We start from the raw sequence: 20,375 nt of genomic DNA on the forward strand, positions 1-20,375 counted from the left end.
AAGTTTATTGATACTTAGGAACCCTAAATGTCAAATTATAGCTAAATCGGTCTGAAAATGTAGCTAAAAACGTCGAAATACCGTAAATCGGGGGGTACCGTTATATGGGGGCTATACCAAAACGTGGACCTATGTCCACAACTTTTGTTATATAAGTTTATTGGCACTTAAGAAACCCAAATGTCAAATTGTAGCTAAATCGGTCTGAAAATGTAGCTAAAAACGTCAAAATACCGTAAATCGGGGGATACCGTTATATGGGAGCTATACCAAAACGTGGACCGATATAGCCCATCATCGGACTTGACCTGCCTGCAAACAAAAGACGCATTTTCCCAAAATTTCAGCGTCCTATCTCCATTTTTGTGGATGCTAGAGTGATTACCACAGACGGACGAACGGACGGACATGCACAGATCGACTCAGCTTTACCCTGATCAAGAATATATATACTTTATAGGGTCCCAAATGAGTATTTCAATGCGTTACAAACGGAAAAACAAACTTAATATACCCTCCATACTATGGTGGAGGGTATAAAAATATAGTCATTGCACTAAAAACTTTACCAATTTTCACACAAAAGTTATGGTCCATTTAACCCGCTATATATTATCTGATCATGCCGATAAATTGCAAACAACTTCTCAGTCGTACACCCAAACCATACATACAATTTCTCGCCGATCAGACTACCATTGCGACCTACAGAGCCGCTACAAAATTGGATAATAATTTTTGGTCCATATAACCCCCTAAATATTTCACGATCATAGCCAAAAACTATAGGGGTCTACTCTGGTCTGAACCCAACCTCCATACAAAATTTCGTGAAGATTGGTCAATTGCGGCCTGTAGCGGGCGTACAATTTTTAATGGACGGACACACATCTCAAAATCGCTTTATCTCGCCGAGATATGAATTTTGGTATACTACATGTGGGGTCTACGACGACACACAATGGCTTCGTACCCCCGTACGTTCCAACCCGCTGCCGCTAGATTGTGTAGTTGTTGCATCACTAGTACCTTTTGGTTTCTCTATTCTACTTGTACGTCTGAATCTCACGAAACCTATCAATATATGCCTAAAACTAGTCAGACTAAAAGGCTTACGACACCCTTCTCACAATATCCAAACTAATGCTATTACGCGTTATCAATATTTACCAATAATAGTCAATTAAATGTTATGCACTGCACCGGACTTTTAAATTGAAGTATTGACAATTATTTCTGTTTAATAACCTAAGCCCTTTAACAAATCCACCCATGATGATATAGAAACTTTCTAGATTATTACTGTCTATAAAAGCCACTGCGAACTAGCGTAACAAACAGTTAAATTTTTTTCGTTGTTCCGTACCGGTAAAAGCAAAAGAAAATGCTAAAATCTGTCGTAGCCTTATTGTGCTTAGCCATTTTGGCTGAATCTGCATTGGTCCGTGTTCCCATACACAAGGGAAGGAAATGAAAACCAAATCCAATGAACTGTTGAAGTTAAAAGCCAAATACAACAAATTCGATTTCACGCCCACCAAGGAGAATTTAATGAACTATGTGGATGATTCTTACTATGGCAAAATTACAATTGGTAGCCCACCCCAGGAGTTTTTGGTTTTGTTCGATACCGGTTCATCTAACTTGTGGATTCCTGTAGCACCCTGTTCCGCAAACGATTTGGCTTGTCAAAATCATCAAACCTATGATCCCAGTGCTTCTTCCAGCTATGTCGCGAATGGTGAAGCTTTCTCCATTGCCTACGGCTCTGGCAGCTTGTCGGGTTATTTGGTCCAAGACACTGTAACCGTTGAAGGATTGGCCATTCAAAAGCAAGTTTTTGCTGCTGCCACCAATGAACCTGGTAACTCCTTCACCTATTCTCCATTTGATGGTATTCTTGGCATGGGCTACCAAAACATTGCCCAAGATAATGTTGTGCCTCCATTCTACAACATGTATTCCCAAGGTTTGGTTGATGCTGATGTTTTCGCCTTCTATTTGGCTCGGGACGGTACTTCGGATAATGGTGGCGAATTGGTTTTGGGTGGTGTTGATCCTAGCCACTATACTGGTGAAATTACCTATGTGCCAGTTTCCTCCCAGGGTTATTGGCAATTCGAAATTTCCTCGGCTGATGTTAATGGGGTAAATGTTTGTGATAACTGCCAAGGTATTGCTGATACTGGTACCTCTCTCCTTGTTGTACCTTACTATCAATATGACAGTATTCAAGCTGCTGTTGGTGCTACATTCAATGAAGATTATGGTTCTTATTATTTGGATTGTTCCACCGTTGATAGTTTGCCTCCATTGAATTTCAATATTGGTGGTCGTCAATTCTCCATTGAAGCTCAGGATTACGTTTTCGAAACCGATGGAATGTGCAGCACTGCTTTTGAGAATCTTGGTGTTGATTTCTGGATTTTGGGTGATATTTTCATTGGCAAATACTATACCGTTTTCGATTTGGGTAACAACCGTGTTGGCTTTGCTGCTACGCAATAAAGATTTGAATACTATGTATCCAGGAAGTAATTTTAGTTTTTAAATAAATGAGCATTTGAAATATATGTATGTATTTAAATTGCGTTTTTCTGGGCATGGGTCCAAATTTTATAGTACCATCCCACTTTTTGCATTCCACCTGCAACCATATATCCAATTGATTCAAACTTGAGTGAACATTTACTATCTGTTTACGATCTATGGATATGACAATAACAAAAGGAGTTCAAAAATGTTATTCCCCAACAAAAATAGTCATTACAAATTGACCTACTTTCTAATTATTTTAACAAGGGATCAGTACTTATTTTTTGGGCACTAAAAAGTAGATAAATAAGTAGTTACTCTCTGGTTACTTCAAGTCGTAACTACTTATTTAACTACTTATTTACCTACTTTTTAGTTACCAAAAATAACTGCTGATTCCTTATGATATGCCCTTGTTAAAATAATTAGAAAGTAGGTCAATTTGTAATGAGTATTTTTGCTGGGTCCAGTTCAAACTAATTTAACTTTTTTATGTAGGTCGATGATTAAGGATAGTAATTATTGAGCATTGTTTTTGTGGTTACGGCTTGTTGGATAAAAGATGATGAAGAAGAAGTTTCCGGCATATTGCTGGAAATTTATTGAAAAAAGTATATTCAGTAGTTATGTATTTTTGCCAAGCCGTGATCAGCAAATTTAAAAAGAATAATGGAATTTGTATGTTATTTCGACAAGTTTGAAAAAAATTACGTGTTTGGTTTTTTAGCGGATTAGTATTTTACAAAAATATGAAAAATATTCTGGATAATCCTTTACAACATTGCTTAAAATAAAATTTAGCAAATCAAATGTACTCTTGCACTTTTGTAATGGAAATAAAATTTTACTGCGTGGCATAAGTATTTTGGAAAAATTGTTCCATTGGTTTTTAGACCTCAACAATTAAAAATGTCTTATTTATACTTTTGATTATTATCAGCTACCGTAAAAATAATATATTTCACACAATTCTGTACCATTATGGACCCATTTACAGATCGATATTTCAAGGTTATCGGGATGTTCAACAGATTTATCATTAAACAACATTTTGTTGTTGTCAAGGCCAAAACTCATAACTTCAAAGGCAGCGCAAAAAAGCGTTTGTCATGAAGAAATACATTTCAACCGCCAAATATCGGTTAATGTATAAAAACACATTTGCATTTGAAAAACCAAAAGTTCTAGGACAGATAAGCCATCCCACAGTCGATACGTCTGAAGAGCTACTCAACTAATAACGAAACCAGGTCACGTAATTTGGTGACTGTGTGGGTTCGAGTCCTTGGCTTTCCTTTTTCACTTACAAAAAATTTTCGATCATCAAGCTTAACTCTAAACGAGAAAATTAATAAAAAATCATTAAAAATGATCTTCGCCTTTACAGGCAAAATTTCAAAAATAAACAAGTGAGCCAAGGCTATAGTCGGGTCGGGGCCGACTATGTGATACCCTACACCACTTTCCCTGTGCATAAGCTTTTGACTGGTAAAATTCAAAATATTAAAATTGGGATAGCTTAGCGCCTTTGCTCTAAATGTCGCGTTTAAGTGCATCGTCAGAATAACTCAAATAAAACAAGTAAAAAAGCGTTAAGTTCGGCCGGGCCGAACTTTTCATACCCTCCACCATAAAATATTCTGAACTAAAATGGAATAATTAGTTTTCATTCCTGTCCCCAACTTTAAGTGGGTACGTTAAAATGTCAGATAATGTACATAAAATGCTTCATTCGGGAGGCTCTTTTTTATGGTGTCTATATCTAACTATGTATGTTGACAATTTTTGGCGGGCTAGAAATTGGGAGGTACTGTTATATAGGGGTTATAATAAAACATGGACCTATATTGACAGTTTTTGATTGGAGCCTTTAATGTCAAATAACTCCTAATTCGGCTAAAAATTGCAGCTAGAATCCTCAAAATACCGAAAATCGGTACATAACGTGGGAACTTCAAATGTCATAAACAGCTAGTTTGGAGGTATGTGGGCTATACGAAAATATGAACACATTTTGTTGCAGAATTTTTGTTGGCTTTTAAATTTCAAATTACAGAAAGTTCGTCCAAAAAATAAAGCTAAGGTACGGAAAATCGGGAGGCTTGTTTTGGGGCTATACCAAAACATGAACCTACGTGGTTAAACATTTTAAGTAAAATCCTCAAAGCACCGAAAATCGGGAAGTATCGTTATATTAGGGCTATTTTGAAAATTGTTGATGCTGATTTGTGGTGACCACTACAACCTTCAAATGTCAAATTACAGTTAGTTCGATTAAAAATTGTAGCTAAAATTGCCAAAACTCGGACCTACGTTCACAATTATTTCGAATATAAGTTTTTTGGTCACTAAGAACCCTAAATATCAAATTATAGCTAATTCGGTCTAGAAATGCAAATTTAAACGTCAAAATACCTGAAATCGGGCGGTAGCGTTATATGGGGGCTATTCCAAAACGCGGACCTATGTCCACTAGTTATATAAGTTTATTGACATTTAAGAACCCTAAATGTCAAATTCGGTCTGAAAATGTAGCTAAAAACGTCAAAATACCGCAAATCGGGGATACCGTTATATGGGGGCTATACCAAAACGTGGACCGATATAGCCCATCATCGAACTTGACCTGCCTGCAAACCAAAGACGCATTTTCCCAAAATTTCAGACAATTTAGGTGGAGAGGTGTGGTGACCACTAAGAACTTCAAATGTCAAATGTTCAAATTACAGTTAATTCGGTTAAAACTTGTAGGTAAAAATCTCAAAATACCGAAAATCAGGAGATACCGTTATATGGAGCTATACCAAAATATGTACCTATGTTCATAATTTTTTCGAATATAATTTTTTTGGTCACTAAGAACTCTAAATATCAAATTATAGCTAATTCGGTCTAGAAATGCGACATAAATCGTCAAAATACCTGAAATCGGGTGGTAACGTTATATAGGGGCTATTCCAAAACATTGATCTACGTCCACTAATTTTGTTATATAAGTTTATTGACACTTAAGAACCCTGAATGTCAATTTATAGCTAAATAGGTCTGAAAATGTAGCTAAAAACGTCAAAATACCGTAAATCAGGGGGTACCGTTATATAGAGGCTATACCAAAACGTGGACCTATATCCACAACTTTTGTTATATCACTTTATTGACACTTAAGAACCCTAAATGTCACATTATAGATAAATCGGTCTGAAAATGTAGCTAAAAACGTCAAAATACCGTAAGTCGGGGGTACCGTTATATGGGGGCTATACCAAAACGTGGACCTATGTCCACAACTTTTGTTATATAAGTTTATTGACACTTAAGTACCCTAAATGTCAAATTATAGCTACATCGATCTGAAAATGTAGCTAAAAACGTCAAAATACCGTAAATCGGGGGGTTCCGTTATATGGGGGCTATACCAAAACGTGGACCTATGTCCACAACTTCTGTTATATAGGTTTATTGACACTTAAGAACCACAAATGTCAAATTATAGCTAAATCCGTCTAAAAATGTAGCTAAAAACGGCAAAATACCGTAAATCGGGGGTACCGTTATATGGGGGCTATACCAAAACGTGGACCTATGTCGACAACTTTTGTTATATAAGTTTACTGACCCTTAAGAACCCTAAATGTCAAATTATAGCTACATCGGTCTAAAAATGTAGCTAAAAACGTCAAAATACCGTAAATCGGGGGGTACCGTTATATGGGGCTATACCAAAACGTGGACCTATGTCCACAACTTTTGTTATATAAGTATATTGACCATTAAGAACCCTAAATGTCAAATTATAGCTACATCGGTCGGAAAATGTAGCTAAAAACGTCAAAATACCGTAAATCGGGGGGTACCGTTATATGGGGGCTATACCAAAACGTGGACCGATATAGCCCATCATCGAACTTGACCTGCCTGCAAACAAAAGACGCATTTTCCCAAAATTTCAGCGTTCTATCTCCATTTTTGTGGATGCTAGAGTGATTACCACAGACGGACGGACGTGCACAGATCGACTCAGAATTTTACCCTGATCAAGAATATATATACTTTATAGGGTCGCAAATGAGTATTTCAATGCGTTACAAACGGAAAAACAAACTTAATATACCCTCCATACTATGGTGAAGGGTATAAAAACGAAACATTTTTTTCCGGATGAAACCACTTTTGGTTTCGCAAAAGGAATTGCGAGTAAAAATAATAAAAAAAATATTAAAAATAATAAAAATATTGTTTTTTTTTAATAAAAATCACATTTAGTTTCATATTTGTTAAAATTTAAATTTTTCAAAACAGTCTGTCTTGATTTCATTGTTGTTGTTTTAATATTTTAAAACAACTAATTTATTACTGAAGAAGGTTTGGCATTGTTCGCCAAGGGGTAAGGCAGGGAAGACCAGTTTCGATCCTCGCTATAGGATCTCATCAGTTCCCGTATTACTTGTTTGTGGATATTCTCCACCGAAGTTATTATACCCTATACCACAATGTGGAAAAGGGTATTATAAGTTTGTTTTGGTAAAAATTCATGTAACACCGGGAAATATTCGTCGGAGACCCCCAATGTGGTATACCAATCTTCATATCTCGACGAGATAAAGCGATTTTGAGATGTGTGTCTGTCCGTCCGTCCGTCCGTCTGTCCATTATAAATTGTAAACACGCTCCAGGCCGCAATTATGGACCGATCGTCACGAAATTTTGTATAGAGGTCGGGTTCAGATTAGAATAGATCCCTATTCTTATTGGTGATGATCGTGAAATATTTAGCGGGTGTAATGGACTAAAAACATAATATTTATCCAATTTTCTAGCGGCTCTGTAGGTCTCAATAATAGTCCGATCAACGCGTAATTTTAAATAAGGTAAGAGTATATCACAAAGGAGAAGCTTGCAATTTGAGATAGCGATCGGATAATATTTACAGGGTTAAATGGACCAAAACTTTTGTGTGAAAATTGTGAAAATTTTTAATATACAGCTTATATTTTAATTCCTGGAAGTGACATTCCGGACAAGTGAGATATACTTGAAAGTGGAACGCTTGACCTTTCAATTGATGCTAATTATGTTGGTGTGCATGATCAGATAACAGAGTTACAGCCTAATATATTCCGTTATTTGTTTGTAGTGTAATAATAAACTCGCTAGAAGCCGCAATTATACATCAATAGTCACGAAATTTTGCACCGGATAAGAGTATAGATCGAAAAAGATGCCTACAATTTTGAATGATGATCTGATATTCTTTAGCGGGTGAAATGGACTATTACTTTTGTATGAAAAATATAAAAATTTTATTTTTGGTCGATATTTTAATTCCTTGAGGACATATATGTTTCGCAAAGTAGCCTACATATGGGAAAAAACTACTGACCTTTTCTTTGTGTGGGTTTTTTAAGCTTGTAGACCTAAGTTGTGTAAATGAAAAGTCCTTTTTATTTCATTAATCCCGACGTTTCGTCAATTGTTGTTGACATCTTCAGGGGATGTGTCTATTTAATTAAAAACATTTTATTACATCAATTCTTCATGAAAATTATTAACAACTTACAATAAATTGAACAAAAATTTTTTACATGAAGTTGTTTTCGTCAGCGCACAAAATTAAAATTGCAAACCCTTAATTTATTTTAACGGCTACTTAAAAAATAGTATCACAGGCATCTATATTGCAATTCGGTAGCTAACACTTATGTTATTCGTGTCCTCTTTGACGTTCATTGTTTTGTTTATTTTTTGTTGGATTCGTAAGCTTTCTATTGTGTATCGTTTATTATCTTTGTTCTCTTTATCCAGAATTTTGACATTTGCAAAATCCGCTTTGTGGCCTGTTTTGGCAATATGTTGAGCTAATGCAGTTTTCTGTGTTCCTTTTTCAATGTCAGTTTTGTGTTCCCCCATTCTCGTTTGAAGAGTTCGTTTTGTTGTGCCAATGTATACAAGATCACAGCTTTGTTGATCGTTCCCCCTACATTCTATCTCATAGACTACGTTGTGTTGTTGCTGTTTTTCAATGGGTGTTTTAACGTTAGTGAATATTTTGTTTATTGTTTGGTTTGCTTTATACGCATAACATAAGTTTTTTGTTTTGTTTATTATCATTCCCATGCTTCTGTTGTCTGTTAGACCAGGAATATATTTCAAGCTGCAGTATTTTTTGGTGTTTTCATTGTTAATAGGGTTGCCATCATTTAGTTTCCGTAAGCAGTCTTGAATAAGTTGTGGGATTAATTTTTTAGGAAAACTATTGTTGGTTAAAATTGTTGTGATTTCTTTTATGTTGTTTTTATGGAATTCTTGATCGCTTATGCGTAGTACTCTCGTGATAAAACTTTTGGCTGTATTAATTATTTGGGATTTTGGTTGTGTTGTGTGGTAATTCATGATTCTACCAGAAGCAATGTTTTTATGGTACCAGTCAAATTTAATAAAATTTCCGTTTCTAATTATTTTTGTATCCAAATATGCAATGTGGTTGTTTGTTTCAGTTTCAAAAGTGAACTGTATTTTTTCGTGGTACTTATTAAATGTGTTTAGAATTTCATTTATGTCTCTTTTCTTGATGATAGAAAGTGTGTCGTCCACATATTTGGTTATAAACTTCATATGTATGTCTTTTTTACTTAGTTCATTGATAGTATTATCAAGAAGGTCATCCAAAACAATATCTGCTACTGTGGGGGAAAGGGGATTCCCCATAGGCATTCCGAATACCTGATGATATATAACATTTTCATAATTGAAATAATTATTGTCTTTGAGACAAAAATTTAATATGTTTAAGAATTTTGTTTTTGGTATATTTGTGTGTGTTTTGATTGTTTCCCATTTATTCATAATAATTTTGATTGCCAAGTTGACTGGTATGTTCGTAAATAGTGAAACTACATCAAAAGATATCAAAACCTCGTCATTTTCAATTCTTGCATCTTTGAGTTTTTGTTTAAGTTCTATGGAATTTTTTGATATTGTATGATTCTGAAATCATATGTTTCAGTATTTTTCCAATATATTTGGATAGACCATAACATGGTACGTTCGTGGACGATACAATAGGTCTTAGGGGTATGTTGGGTTTGTGGGTCTTTGGTAACCCATAAATTCTTGGCGCTGTGGCTGCTGAGCAGTATAAGTTCTTTTTTTCCCCTTGATCGATTAAATCGTTCTTATGTAAATCTGAGATTATGTTGTTGTTTGATTTCTGGAGTTTAATTGTTGGAACTTCTCTCAGTTTTCTATATGTATTTTTATCATCAAGAAGTTCTCCCATTTTCTTCTTATACTCCTCCTTGTACATGGCAACAGTTTTATTCCCTTTGTCTGTTTGTGTAATTACGATGCCATCGTATTGTTTTAAAAAACTTGACGTTTTATTGTAAATAGTTAGTATGAATTTTTCTTTTGGACTGGTTTTGATATTTCTTTTGAAGGTGGTAACCCTGTTTCCTATTTTTGTCCTACATGTTTCTTTTTCATGTTCTTCTGATATTTGTATGCAGTGTTCTATATCTGCTAATGTATGTAGTGCTGAGAAGTTTTTGTTGTCTATTGGGATTGCAAACTTTTTTCCTAGTGATAGAATCCACTTGTATTCTTTTCTCTGATGCAAATTGCAATAAAGTGTTTGCTTGATAACGGGCCTACTGCCTAATATATAATGGGTTCTGTGTAGAGAACCACATTTTTATACCATGCTAAATATTTTCTCTCCAAAAGTTTATGTAACACCACGAAATATTCGTCCTAGACCCCTTATTTGGTATGCCAAAATTCACACCTCGACGAGATAAAGCGATTTAGCGATGTTTGTCCGTCCATTAAAAATTGTAAACAAGCTTAAGGCCGCAATTATGGACCGATTGTAACGAATTTTTTAAGGAGGTTGGGTTCGGGTCAGAGTAGAAATGATTAGTTTTTGGTGATGATCGTGAAACGTTCAGGGAATGAAATGGACCAAAAAGAAAATTTTAACCAATTTTGTAGCGGCTCTGTAGGTCAAAATAATAACCCGCAAAATTTTAAACAAAGTTTGAGTTTATGATGAAGAAGAAGCGTACAAATCAACGTGAATTGACAATTAAATTTTCACAATCATTTGGTCTGTTCCTTTACTTTTGAAAATGGTAAAACCGGCAAAAGTAGTAAAAGTTGTAAACTGCTCCCATATGAATTGCATTGTGTCAAAAGTAAAGGAACGCTTTTCGAGTAAAAAGTGGCAAAACTTGAAGATTCTTGCACGTAAAGGAACAGAGCTATTGAAAAGAAGTTGCGTGGAGAGCGATTGTCCAGGGATAGTGGTATAGGGTATCCCATGGTCGGCTCCGTCCGACTATAGACTTTTCTTACTTGTTTTTCAATAACTTTCAATAACTACTTCGAGCTGACGATCGATGTTTGGGAACAAAAAGTTTTTTGTTGAAGAAGTTATTGAAAATTAACTTCGGTGGAGAATATCCACAAACAAGAAATTGATGAGATCCTGTGGCGATTTTATCTAAAAAATTGCACAAAGTAATGCCACATAATTTGTTTACCCTCCATAGACATCATAATGTTCGTCGAAGACCCTATAAAGTATATATATTCTTAAACAGGGTAAAATTCTATGTCGATATAACCATGTCCGTCTGTCCGTCTATTGAAATCAAGATACAGCTCGCAATTTTAAAGATAGAGCTTTGTAATTTGGTACAAAAGTTTCTATTACTCATAGGATGTTTGGTATTGCAAATGGGCTATATCGGTCCAAGTTTTGATATAACTCCCATAGAACGGTACCTCACAATTTTCGGTATTATGAAGGTTTTAGCCTCATTATCACACCGAAATGGCTGAAATTTGGTACTTAGTCTTCGTCGGGGGTATAAAACTTTCCCCCAGAAATTTGTCGGTATAGATCCACCAATTCATATAACCCCCATAGACCGGTACCTCCCGATTTTCGGTATTTTGAAGGTTGTGGTCACAATAATCCACTCGAAATGGTTGAAATTTGGTATTTGGTCTTCACTTGGGGTATTAAACTTTCCATATGAAATTTGTCGGTATATGTCCACGTCTCATATAGCCTCCATAGAATAGTACCACCCTATTTTCGGTATTTTCAAGGTTTTAGCTATTTTATCACACAGAAATGGCTGAAATTTGGTACTTATTCTTCGTTGGGGGTATACAACTTTTTCTCAGAAATTTGTCAGTATAGGTTCACGTCGGTGTAAGTCCACGCCTAGTCTTCCATGGGGTTACCAAATATTCCAGAAGATAATTATCAGTATAGGTCCGCGAATTCCTATATCCCCCATAGAAGCGTACCTCTTGATTTTCCGTATTTTGAAGGTTTTACCGAAATATTGGAAATTTGGTATTTAGTCTTCTTTGAGTCTAAAAACTTTCCGCCAGAAATTTGTAGATATAGATCGATACCTCCCGAATTTCGGTATTTTGAAGGTTAGCCACATTGTTTTACCGAACTTACTGACATTTGGTATTTAGTCTTCTTCATAAACGAAAGGAAACTAATTGTTCCAGTTTACTACACTACAACTCGTGGTGGAGGGTATAACAAGTTCGGCCTGACATGACTTAACGCCGTTCTTACTTGTTAGTGTTTTTTTAGGGTTTCACAATTTTGCTTGCAAATCGCAAGTCCTATCTAAATAGAATTAGAGAAAATGATGTACCTGTGAGAACTCTCTACAAGATTGACCTTTATGACTTTTTCCTAGGTTTTACCATTTTTGAGATATAGAAGTTGAAATAGAGACAGTGAAATGACTGTATCGGTGCCTTGTAAAACAATGTCGTGTACGGTGCGCCTTAACTAACTTTAGGTGGATTCTGAAACTACAATGTTCATAGACGCCGAAGGGGTTTTTAAATAAATCGCGGTCAAAGGTCACATTTTTACGCGTTTTTAGGTCTTCAGGATTTTGTTTGGAAACTTCAAATCCTATCGAATTCTCTACAACATTTTCTTTAGTCACCTTTCGATAGGGCTTGCGGTTCCATGCAAAATCCTGAAATCATCTATGAACGTTGTAGTTTCAGAATCCACAAAAACATCACAGGTGTAAGCAGTTTTCATTTACAGTTAGTTAGGACGCACCGTAAATAAAATAGTTTTATAAGAAGCCGACACAGTCTGTGTGCATTGTCCCAATTTGAACTCCTATATTTCAAAAATGGTAAAACCTACGAAAATTTCATAAAGGTCAATCTTGTAAAGAATTTTCACAGCAACACCATTTGCTCTAATTCCATTTCAATAGGACTTGCGGTTTCCAAGCAAAACTGCGAAAACCTGAAAATGTTAACTTTGATAGCGATTTATTTAAAAAGCGCTCCGGCGATTTTTTTTTTTTTTTGTTTTTTGATTTTTCTCATATATGAACATTGTAGTTTCAGAATCCGCAAAGACTTTCCAGGTGTAAGCACCTTCCATTTAAAGTTGGTTCAGGCGAACCGTGTCGATTCACTTCCGCTTCTGTTGGATGTATTCCTAGGGAGAAACCTTATACTTTAAAACCTTTGCTTTATGGGAAATATCACTGCTTCTATCAAGTGTGTTTAAATTAATAATATTAATCAAAGAAAACTAGTGGATCTTTAATCAGTCGGCCCACTCCCGACTATAACCCTTGCTTACTTATTTTTCATTATTTCAGTGTGACGAATTCTTTTACTAACAACAGTATGTAAATAAGATTGTCTTTTGAGTACCTAGATCAGTGATATGATTCAACCCGATTTTACACCATTTCCACTTGTCAGCTTTAAAACTTAATCACTGCTGATAAAACATTTTCGGTTGACAATCTTTCGTCGAGACATTTAGGCTAATCAATTATTTCTACAATGGGCTAGTCTAAACACTTATGATATGTCATTCTCAATTGTGATATATCTCCTTTATTTTATTTCGTCGCAAAACAGAAAACTTTATCTAATTAAACATAGATAGCATTACTGGTTATGACCTGTTGGTGGCTATATAAAAGCCAAATTATTGGCTTTGCAAATTATTCCCCGAAAAAATGTTAAAATTCATTGTCGTCTTGTTAAGTGCGCTTCTCCTTGCAGAGGCCACCCTGGTACAAATTCCATTAACCAAAGTTAAGGAATACAAAAGCAAAGCTAATGAAATAAGGAAGTTGAAGGCCAAATATGGTGGCACCCCCAGAGCCCAAAGCAGGGATTTGGTTAAGGAGAAACTCTTCAACTATGTTGATGATTCTTACTATGGAAAAATCACCATTGGTACACCTGGTCAGGAATTCTTGGTCTTATTCGATACCGGCTCTTCAAATTTGTGGGTTCCAGTTGCTCCCTGTTCTTCCGACAACGAGGCATGTAAAAATCACCACACATACGATCCCAGTGCCTCATCTACTCACGTCAAGAAAGGTGAATCATTTGCCATTGCATATGGATCCGGTAGTTTGAGTGGTTATCTTGTTGAAGATACCGTTACCATTGAAGGTTTGGAAATCAAAAAACAAGTTTTTGCTGCTGCCACCGACGAGCCTGGAGACACCTTTGCATATGCCCCATTTGACGGTCTCATGGGAATGGCTTATAAGGAAATAGCTGTTGATGATGTGACACCACCATGGTACAATATGATTTCTCAAGGTTTGGTTAAAGATAAAGTTTTCTCATTCCACTTGGATCGCGATGGTACATCAGATAATGGTGGTGTCATGGTATTGGGTGGCAACGACGATGACTGTTACACCGGTGAGTTCCACTATGTTCCAGTTTCCGAAAAGGGTTATTGGCAATTCGAAATGACCGAAGCTCATGTAAATGGTGTCAGATTGTGTGATCATTGTCAGGCCATTGCTGATACTGGTACCTCCCTAATTGGTGTTCCATCTGATAAATACGAAGAAATCAACAAAGCTCTTGGTGGTAAATTTGATGAAGATACATATGAATATATGTTAGATTGTTCAAAGATTGATGATTTGCCGGTGGTCACATTCCGATTGGGTGAAGGTACTTTCACATTGACTGGATCCGACTATGTCATCAAATCTGATGATAAATGCGCATCAGCCTTTGAAGATACTGGTACTGATTTCTGGATTTTGGGTGATGTCTTTATTGGCAAATACTATACCACATTCGATTTTGAAAATAATCGTGTTGGTTTTGCTTTGGCTAAATAAAAAAAATGTGTTTAGAATTTCTATTCGATGTTAAATAAATAAATTAAATAATTTGCTTTTTCAATAACCTGCAATAATCTACTATTTTTGATACATGTTTCCTTTGTTAATTTGAAATGTTTCACAATTTTTTGGGACGGGAACACAAAAAATTTTGTCTATCCTTCTTCTGGACTGATATGACATTATCCGTATAGATTTTGCGGTCGACCTTTGTGACCCCAATATTAATTACACTGTGCAACAAAAATCTTTTTTTTTTTTCAAAATGATGGGAAAAACTGTTCAGATTGTGAAAGTAGGACTAACAAGTAAAAAAGCGTTAAGTTCGGCCGGGCCGAACTTTTCATACCCTCCACCATAAAATATTCTGAACTAAAATGGAATAATTAGTTTTCATTCCTGTCCCCAACTTTAAGTAGGTACGTTAAAATGTCAGATGTACATAAAATGCTTCATTCGGGAGTCCCTTTTTTATGGTGCCTACATCTAACTATGTATGTTGACAATTTTTTGTGGGCTAGAAATTGGGAGGTACCGTTATATAGGGATTATAATAAAACATGAAACTATGTTGACAGTTTTTGATGGGAGCCTTTAATGTCAAATAACTCCTAATTCGGTTAAAAATTGCAGCGGTACATAACGTGGGAACTTCAAATGTCATTAACAGCTAGTTCGGAGGTATATGAACTTAAATGAACAATTTTTGTTGCAGATTTTTGTTTCTTTTTGCTTACCAAAACATGGACCTACGTTGGTTAAACATTTTAAGTAAAATCCTCAAAGTACCGAAAATCGGGAAGGATCGTTATATTGGGGCTATGCTGAAAATTGTTGATGCAAATGTGTGGTAACCACTACAACCTTCAAATGTCAAATTACAGTTAGTTCGGTTAAAAATTGTAGCTAAAATTGCAAAATTACTGAAAATTGGGAAGTACCGTTATATGGGAGCTATATCCGAACATGGACCTATGTTGACAATTTTCAAATGTCAAATGTTCAAATTACCGATAATTCGGTTAAAACTTGTAGGTAAAGTTCTCAAAATAGCGAAAATCGGCAGGTACCGTTATATGGGGCTATACCAAAACATGGACCTATGTTCATATTTTTTCGAATATAAGTTTTTTCGTCACTAAGAACCCTAAATATCAAATTATAGCTATTTCGGTCTAGAAATGTGACTTAAAACGTCAAAATACCTGAAATCGGGCGGTAACGTTATATAGGGACTATTCCAAAACATGGACCTATGTCCACTAGTTATACTTATAGCTAAATCGGTCTGAAAATGTAGCTAAAAACGTCAAAATGCCGTAAATCGGGGGCACCGTTATATGGGGGCTATATCGAAACGTGGACCTATGTCCACAACTTTTATTATATAAGTTTATTGACACTTAGAAACCCTTAATGTCAAATTATAGCTACATCGGTCTGAAAATGTAGCTAAAAACGTCAAAATACCGTACATCGGGGGGTACCGTTATATGGGAGCTATACCAAAACGTGGACCTATGTCCACAACTTTTGTTATATAAGTTTACTGACATCTAAGAACCCTAAATGTCAAATTGTAGCTAAATCGGTCTGAAAATGTAGCTAAAAACGTCAAAATACCGTAAATCGGGGGGTACCGTTTTTATTATATTACTAGCGGACCCGGCGAACTTCGTCTCGCTATTAAGGAATAAAATTTCATACAAAAACTCAATTTTCGATTTTTTCAATTTTCCGACTTTTCCAGAGAGATTTTCCAAAATTTTCTTCCGTAAAGACCTTCTCCTCGAAAATACGAATAACTGACAATAAATTTTACAGAAATCGGCCTAGCCGTTCTCATTTTATGAATTACTATACATTTTTTACACCATTTTTATATATATAGATATAAGTTTATTGACACTTAGAAACCCTTAATGTCAAATTATAGCTACATCGGTCTGAAAATGTAGCTAAAAACGTCAAAATACCGTAAATCGGGGGGTACCGTTATATGGGAGCTATACCAAAACGTGGACCTATGTCCACAACTTTTGTTATATAAGTTTACTGATATCTAAGAACCCTAAATGTCAAATTGTAGCTCAATCGGTCTGAAAATGTAGCTAAAAACGTCAAAATACCGTAAATCGGGGGGGTACCGTTATATGGGGGCTATAACAAAACGTGGAACTATGTCCACAACTTTTGTTATATAAGTTTGTTGACACTTAAGAACCCTTAGTGCCAAATTATAGCTACATCGGTCTGAAAATGTAGCTAAAAACGTCAAAATACCGTAAATTGGGGGTACCGTTATATGGGGGCTATACCAAAACGTGGACCTATGTCCACAAGTTTTCTTATATAAGTTTATTGGCACTTAAGAACCCTAAATGTCAAATTATAGCTAAATCGCGCTGAAAATGTAGCTAAAAACGTCAAAATACCGTAAATCGGGGGTACCGCTATATGGGGGCTATAACAAAACGTGGACCGATATAGCCCATCATCGAACTTGACCTGCCTGCACATAAAAGACGCACTTTCCCAAAATTTCTCCTATCTCCATTTTTGTGGATGCTAGAGTGATTACCACAGACGGACGTACGGACGGACGGAGGTGCACAGATCGACTCAGAATTTTACCCTGATCAAGAATATATATACTTTATAGGGTCGCAAATGAGTATTTCAATGCGTTACAAACGAAAAAACAAACTTAATATACCCTCCGTACTATGGTGGAGGGTATAAAAATATGAGACACGTGTATCGGCGCTTTTCACCTTGACATCGGAAAGTAACCAAAGTAGGCGGGGCAAGTTAGCCCATTTCTTGTTTTTCCGAAATATTCGATTTAAGATATCATGGAATCCGTGCATTTTAGACATATAGTGTCTTCGGCAACTTTAAAGAAAAGAGTATGGGGAATATTTGTGTTAAAAATATTAACCCCCATGCTGTTTATTAAAAGGGTCTTTTCGGTCCTTTTTTGCGAAAATCGTTCAAAATTTCCTTTAAAATATGATCGTATTAAATCAAAATATTCTACAAAATTGTTCGTCATATATAGGTCTTAGAATACACCAAATATGTACATCTATTCTAATCGCCAGGAATCTCTAAAAAGGAAAAACACGTTTTAGGGTTAAAGTTGGACTTCATCTGAATTTATTCAAAATTGTCCAACAAAACATAATTTTAGAGGGATGATGTCAAAGATGAAAATATTCTTCGTCAAATTTCACTATTGGTCACCAAAGAAATGAAGTCTCTATTTACATCACGTGTCATGAAAATGTCAGTATAAATTTGGCTAAAAAAAAAAATATTTACCAATTTTTTGAAGAAAAAAATTTCCTTCTTTTTTCGAGTTTGTACATGAAAGTAATTTGAAACTTGGTTCTAGGTGAGAAGTGTCAAAAGAAGAACAAATTTACACAAAATTTCAATATAAGTTTTATGATAAAATTTATATTTACGTATAATATTTTCTTAAAAAATTAGGTTATAATTTTATATATTTTAGGATGAAATTATTTGTTTTTATTTTGTACTGTTAGATTTACATAATTCCATACTGGGCCAAAATCTAACAAACTCCTTAAATTTTTGGGGATATTGTTAAAGAAAGATATGTTTCAAATCAAATTTCACTATGAGTCTCCAAACAAAAGATATCTGTAACTATAATATATAACATACCTATAGCAAAATTTTTTGACGAACAAATTCGTAGAATATTTTGATTTGATACGATCATATTTTAAAGGAGATTTTGAACGATTTTCGAAAAAAGGACCGAAAAGACCCTTTTAGTATACAGCATGGGGGTTAAAATTTTTAATACAAATATTCCCCATACTCTTTTCTTTAATGTTGCCAAAGACACTATATGTCTAAAATGCACGGATTCCAAGATATCTTAAATCGAATATTTCGGAAAAACAAGAAATGGGCGGAACTTACTTACTTTGGTTACTTTCCGATGTCAAGGTGAAAAACGCCGATACACGTGTCTGATATTTTTAGTCCTATTTTCATAGTCTGGTATAACAATTGGAAATTGACTCTCATGCGATATCCCTGCTAGCATTTGGAAGTGAGTTTCTCACTCCGTCTACAAAAAGCAATCGCAATCGACTCTCATTTCAAACTACTGCTTTTTCAAAAAAAAAATGTCCAACAAAAACATGAGTTTGGTAGTAATTTGAACGAAACTAGAGAAAGAGGCCATAAATATTAATTAGAAGTTACCACAACTCTTTTAAAAACTTTTTCCAAATGGCCCTGAGGTCTCAAATCAGTGAAAATCCTCGCTTAATAGATGTTATGTTAACTTCTCCCATATCCTCAAAATCCTTACTTGCGAAGCAATTTTTGAATGAATCGAATCAAGTCAAAATAGATTCCATGGAATGTATATTTATTCACTACAAAGAACTAATGCAAAATGTGTGCTTAAGAAGCAAGTTAAAATCATGACTTCTTTCACGTAAAAAGATGTAGTCCAAAATCACTTGCACTCATGATTCAACTACTTCTTTGGCTACAAACATTTTGCTGGGATTTTACAATAACAAATTTATTGCAGTCCTGTTTTGATCGTCCTCAATAACTACTCAGAGTCAGCGAAAACAATTGGAAATGCGATTATTGATTGTTTACATAAACAATCCTTACGGCGTACGACTATCGCGTGTGCAGACACTTTGTATCGCCTATGCAGACACTTTACGGCGTACGACTATCGCGTGGCCAGACACTTTCTATTGCCTATGCAGACACTTTACGGGGTACGACTATGGCGTGGGCAGACACTTTCTGTCGCCTACGCAGACACTTTCGATTGTTAAGATTCATTTAAGGCGTGACTCTAAGTAGTTATTGAGGACGATCAAAACAGGACTGCAATACATTTGTTATTGTAAAATTCTAAAGTGTCGTTCTTTTACAAAAAATGAGAGTCGATTGCGATTGCTTTTTGTAGACGGAGTGAGAAACTCACTTCCAAATGCTAGCAGGGATATAAGGCATTTATCAATCCGATGTTTATATGCAACGGTGGTGCAGTGGTTAGCATGTTCGCTTTGCACTCGTAATGTCCCGGGTTTGATTCCCAGGCCAGACAACATAACATTTTTAAAGTGACCAAATTAACGTAGACGACAATTTCAACTAAGAATAGTTCTTTGAAAACATATGTATGTACGCTGGAAAAGTAATTACAATTATTAAACAATTAAAAAATAGAAACAAAAAAAAACGAAAAATATTTTTTTTTTTTCGTCACAACCAATTTTATCGCTAACTAACTTTTTTGAAGTCAAGATATCGACTTTCACAAGTAGTATCTTGGCCGTGGTTCATTTCTTCCCGCACGGTTAGACTTCATCGATAAGAATGCGAGCTCGCAGGCGAGTGTTTCTATCGCTTGGTAGCGACTACATCGGGTAATGTGCGATATAAAATGCTGGCAGGGATGATACCATTGATTGAAGAAGTGTTATACATTATCGACATCTATATGTGACAATTGACAACTCTGCACTTGGTTTGTGGCTCTCCTAGCAGTGTTACCATATTTTAATTCTGATTATCACAGTTTTAAACCTATGGAATGACGTCGGTTAACAGGGTGGTTCAGTTATTTATATTCACACTTTGTATTTA

The 20,375-nt window shown here is 35.4% G+C and overlaps 1 protein-coding gene and 1 pseudogene across 1 annotated transcript; both read left to right on the plus strand.

The window, feature by feature from the left end:
- The first annotated feature begins 1,384 nt into the window (after positions 1 to 1,384).
- Positions 1,385 to 2,581, plus strand: LOC141393146 (lysosomal aspartic protease-like; annotated as a pseudogene).
- Positions 2,582 to 13,574: 10,993 nt separating this feature from the next.
- LOC141393147 (lysosomal aspartic protease-like) lies at positions 13,575 to 14,711 on the plus strand. Its single transcript, XM_073966105.1, has one exon. The coding sequence runs from the start codon at positions 13,575 to 13,577 to the stop codon at positions 14,709 to 14,711; it is 1,137 nt and encodes a 378-aa protein (XP_073822206.1).
- Positions 14,712 to 20,375: the final 5,664 nt, after the last annotated feature.

This window comes from Musca autumnalis, unplaced genomic scaffold (genome assembly GCF_047663935.1).
Source record: "Musca autumnalis isolate F117 unplaced genomic scaffold, ASM4766393v1 scaffold_2, whole genome shotgun sequence".
NCBI classification, from domain to species: domain Eukaryota; kingdom Metazoa; phylum Arthropoda; class Insecta; order Diptera; family Muscidae; genus Musca; species Musca autumnalis.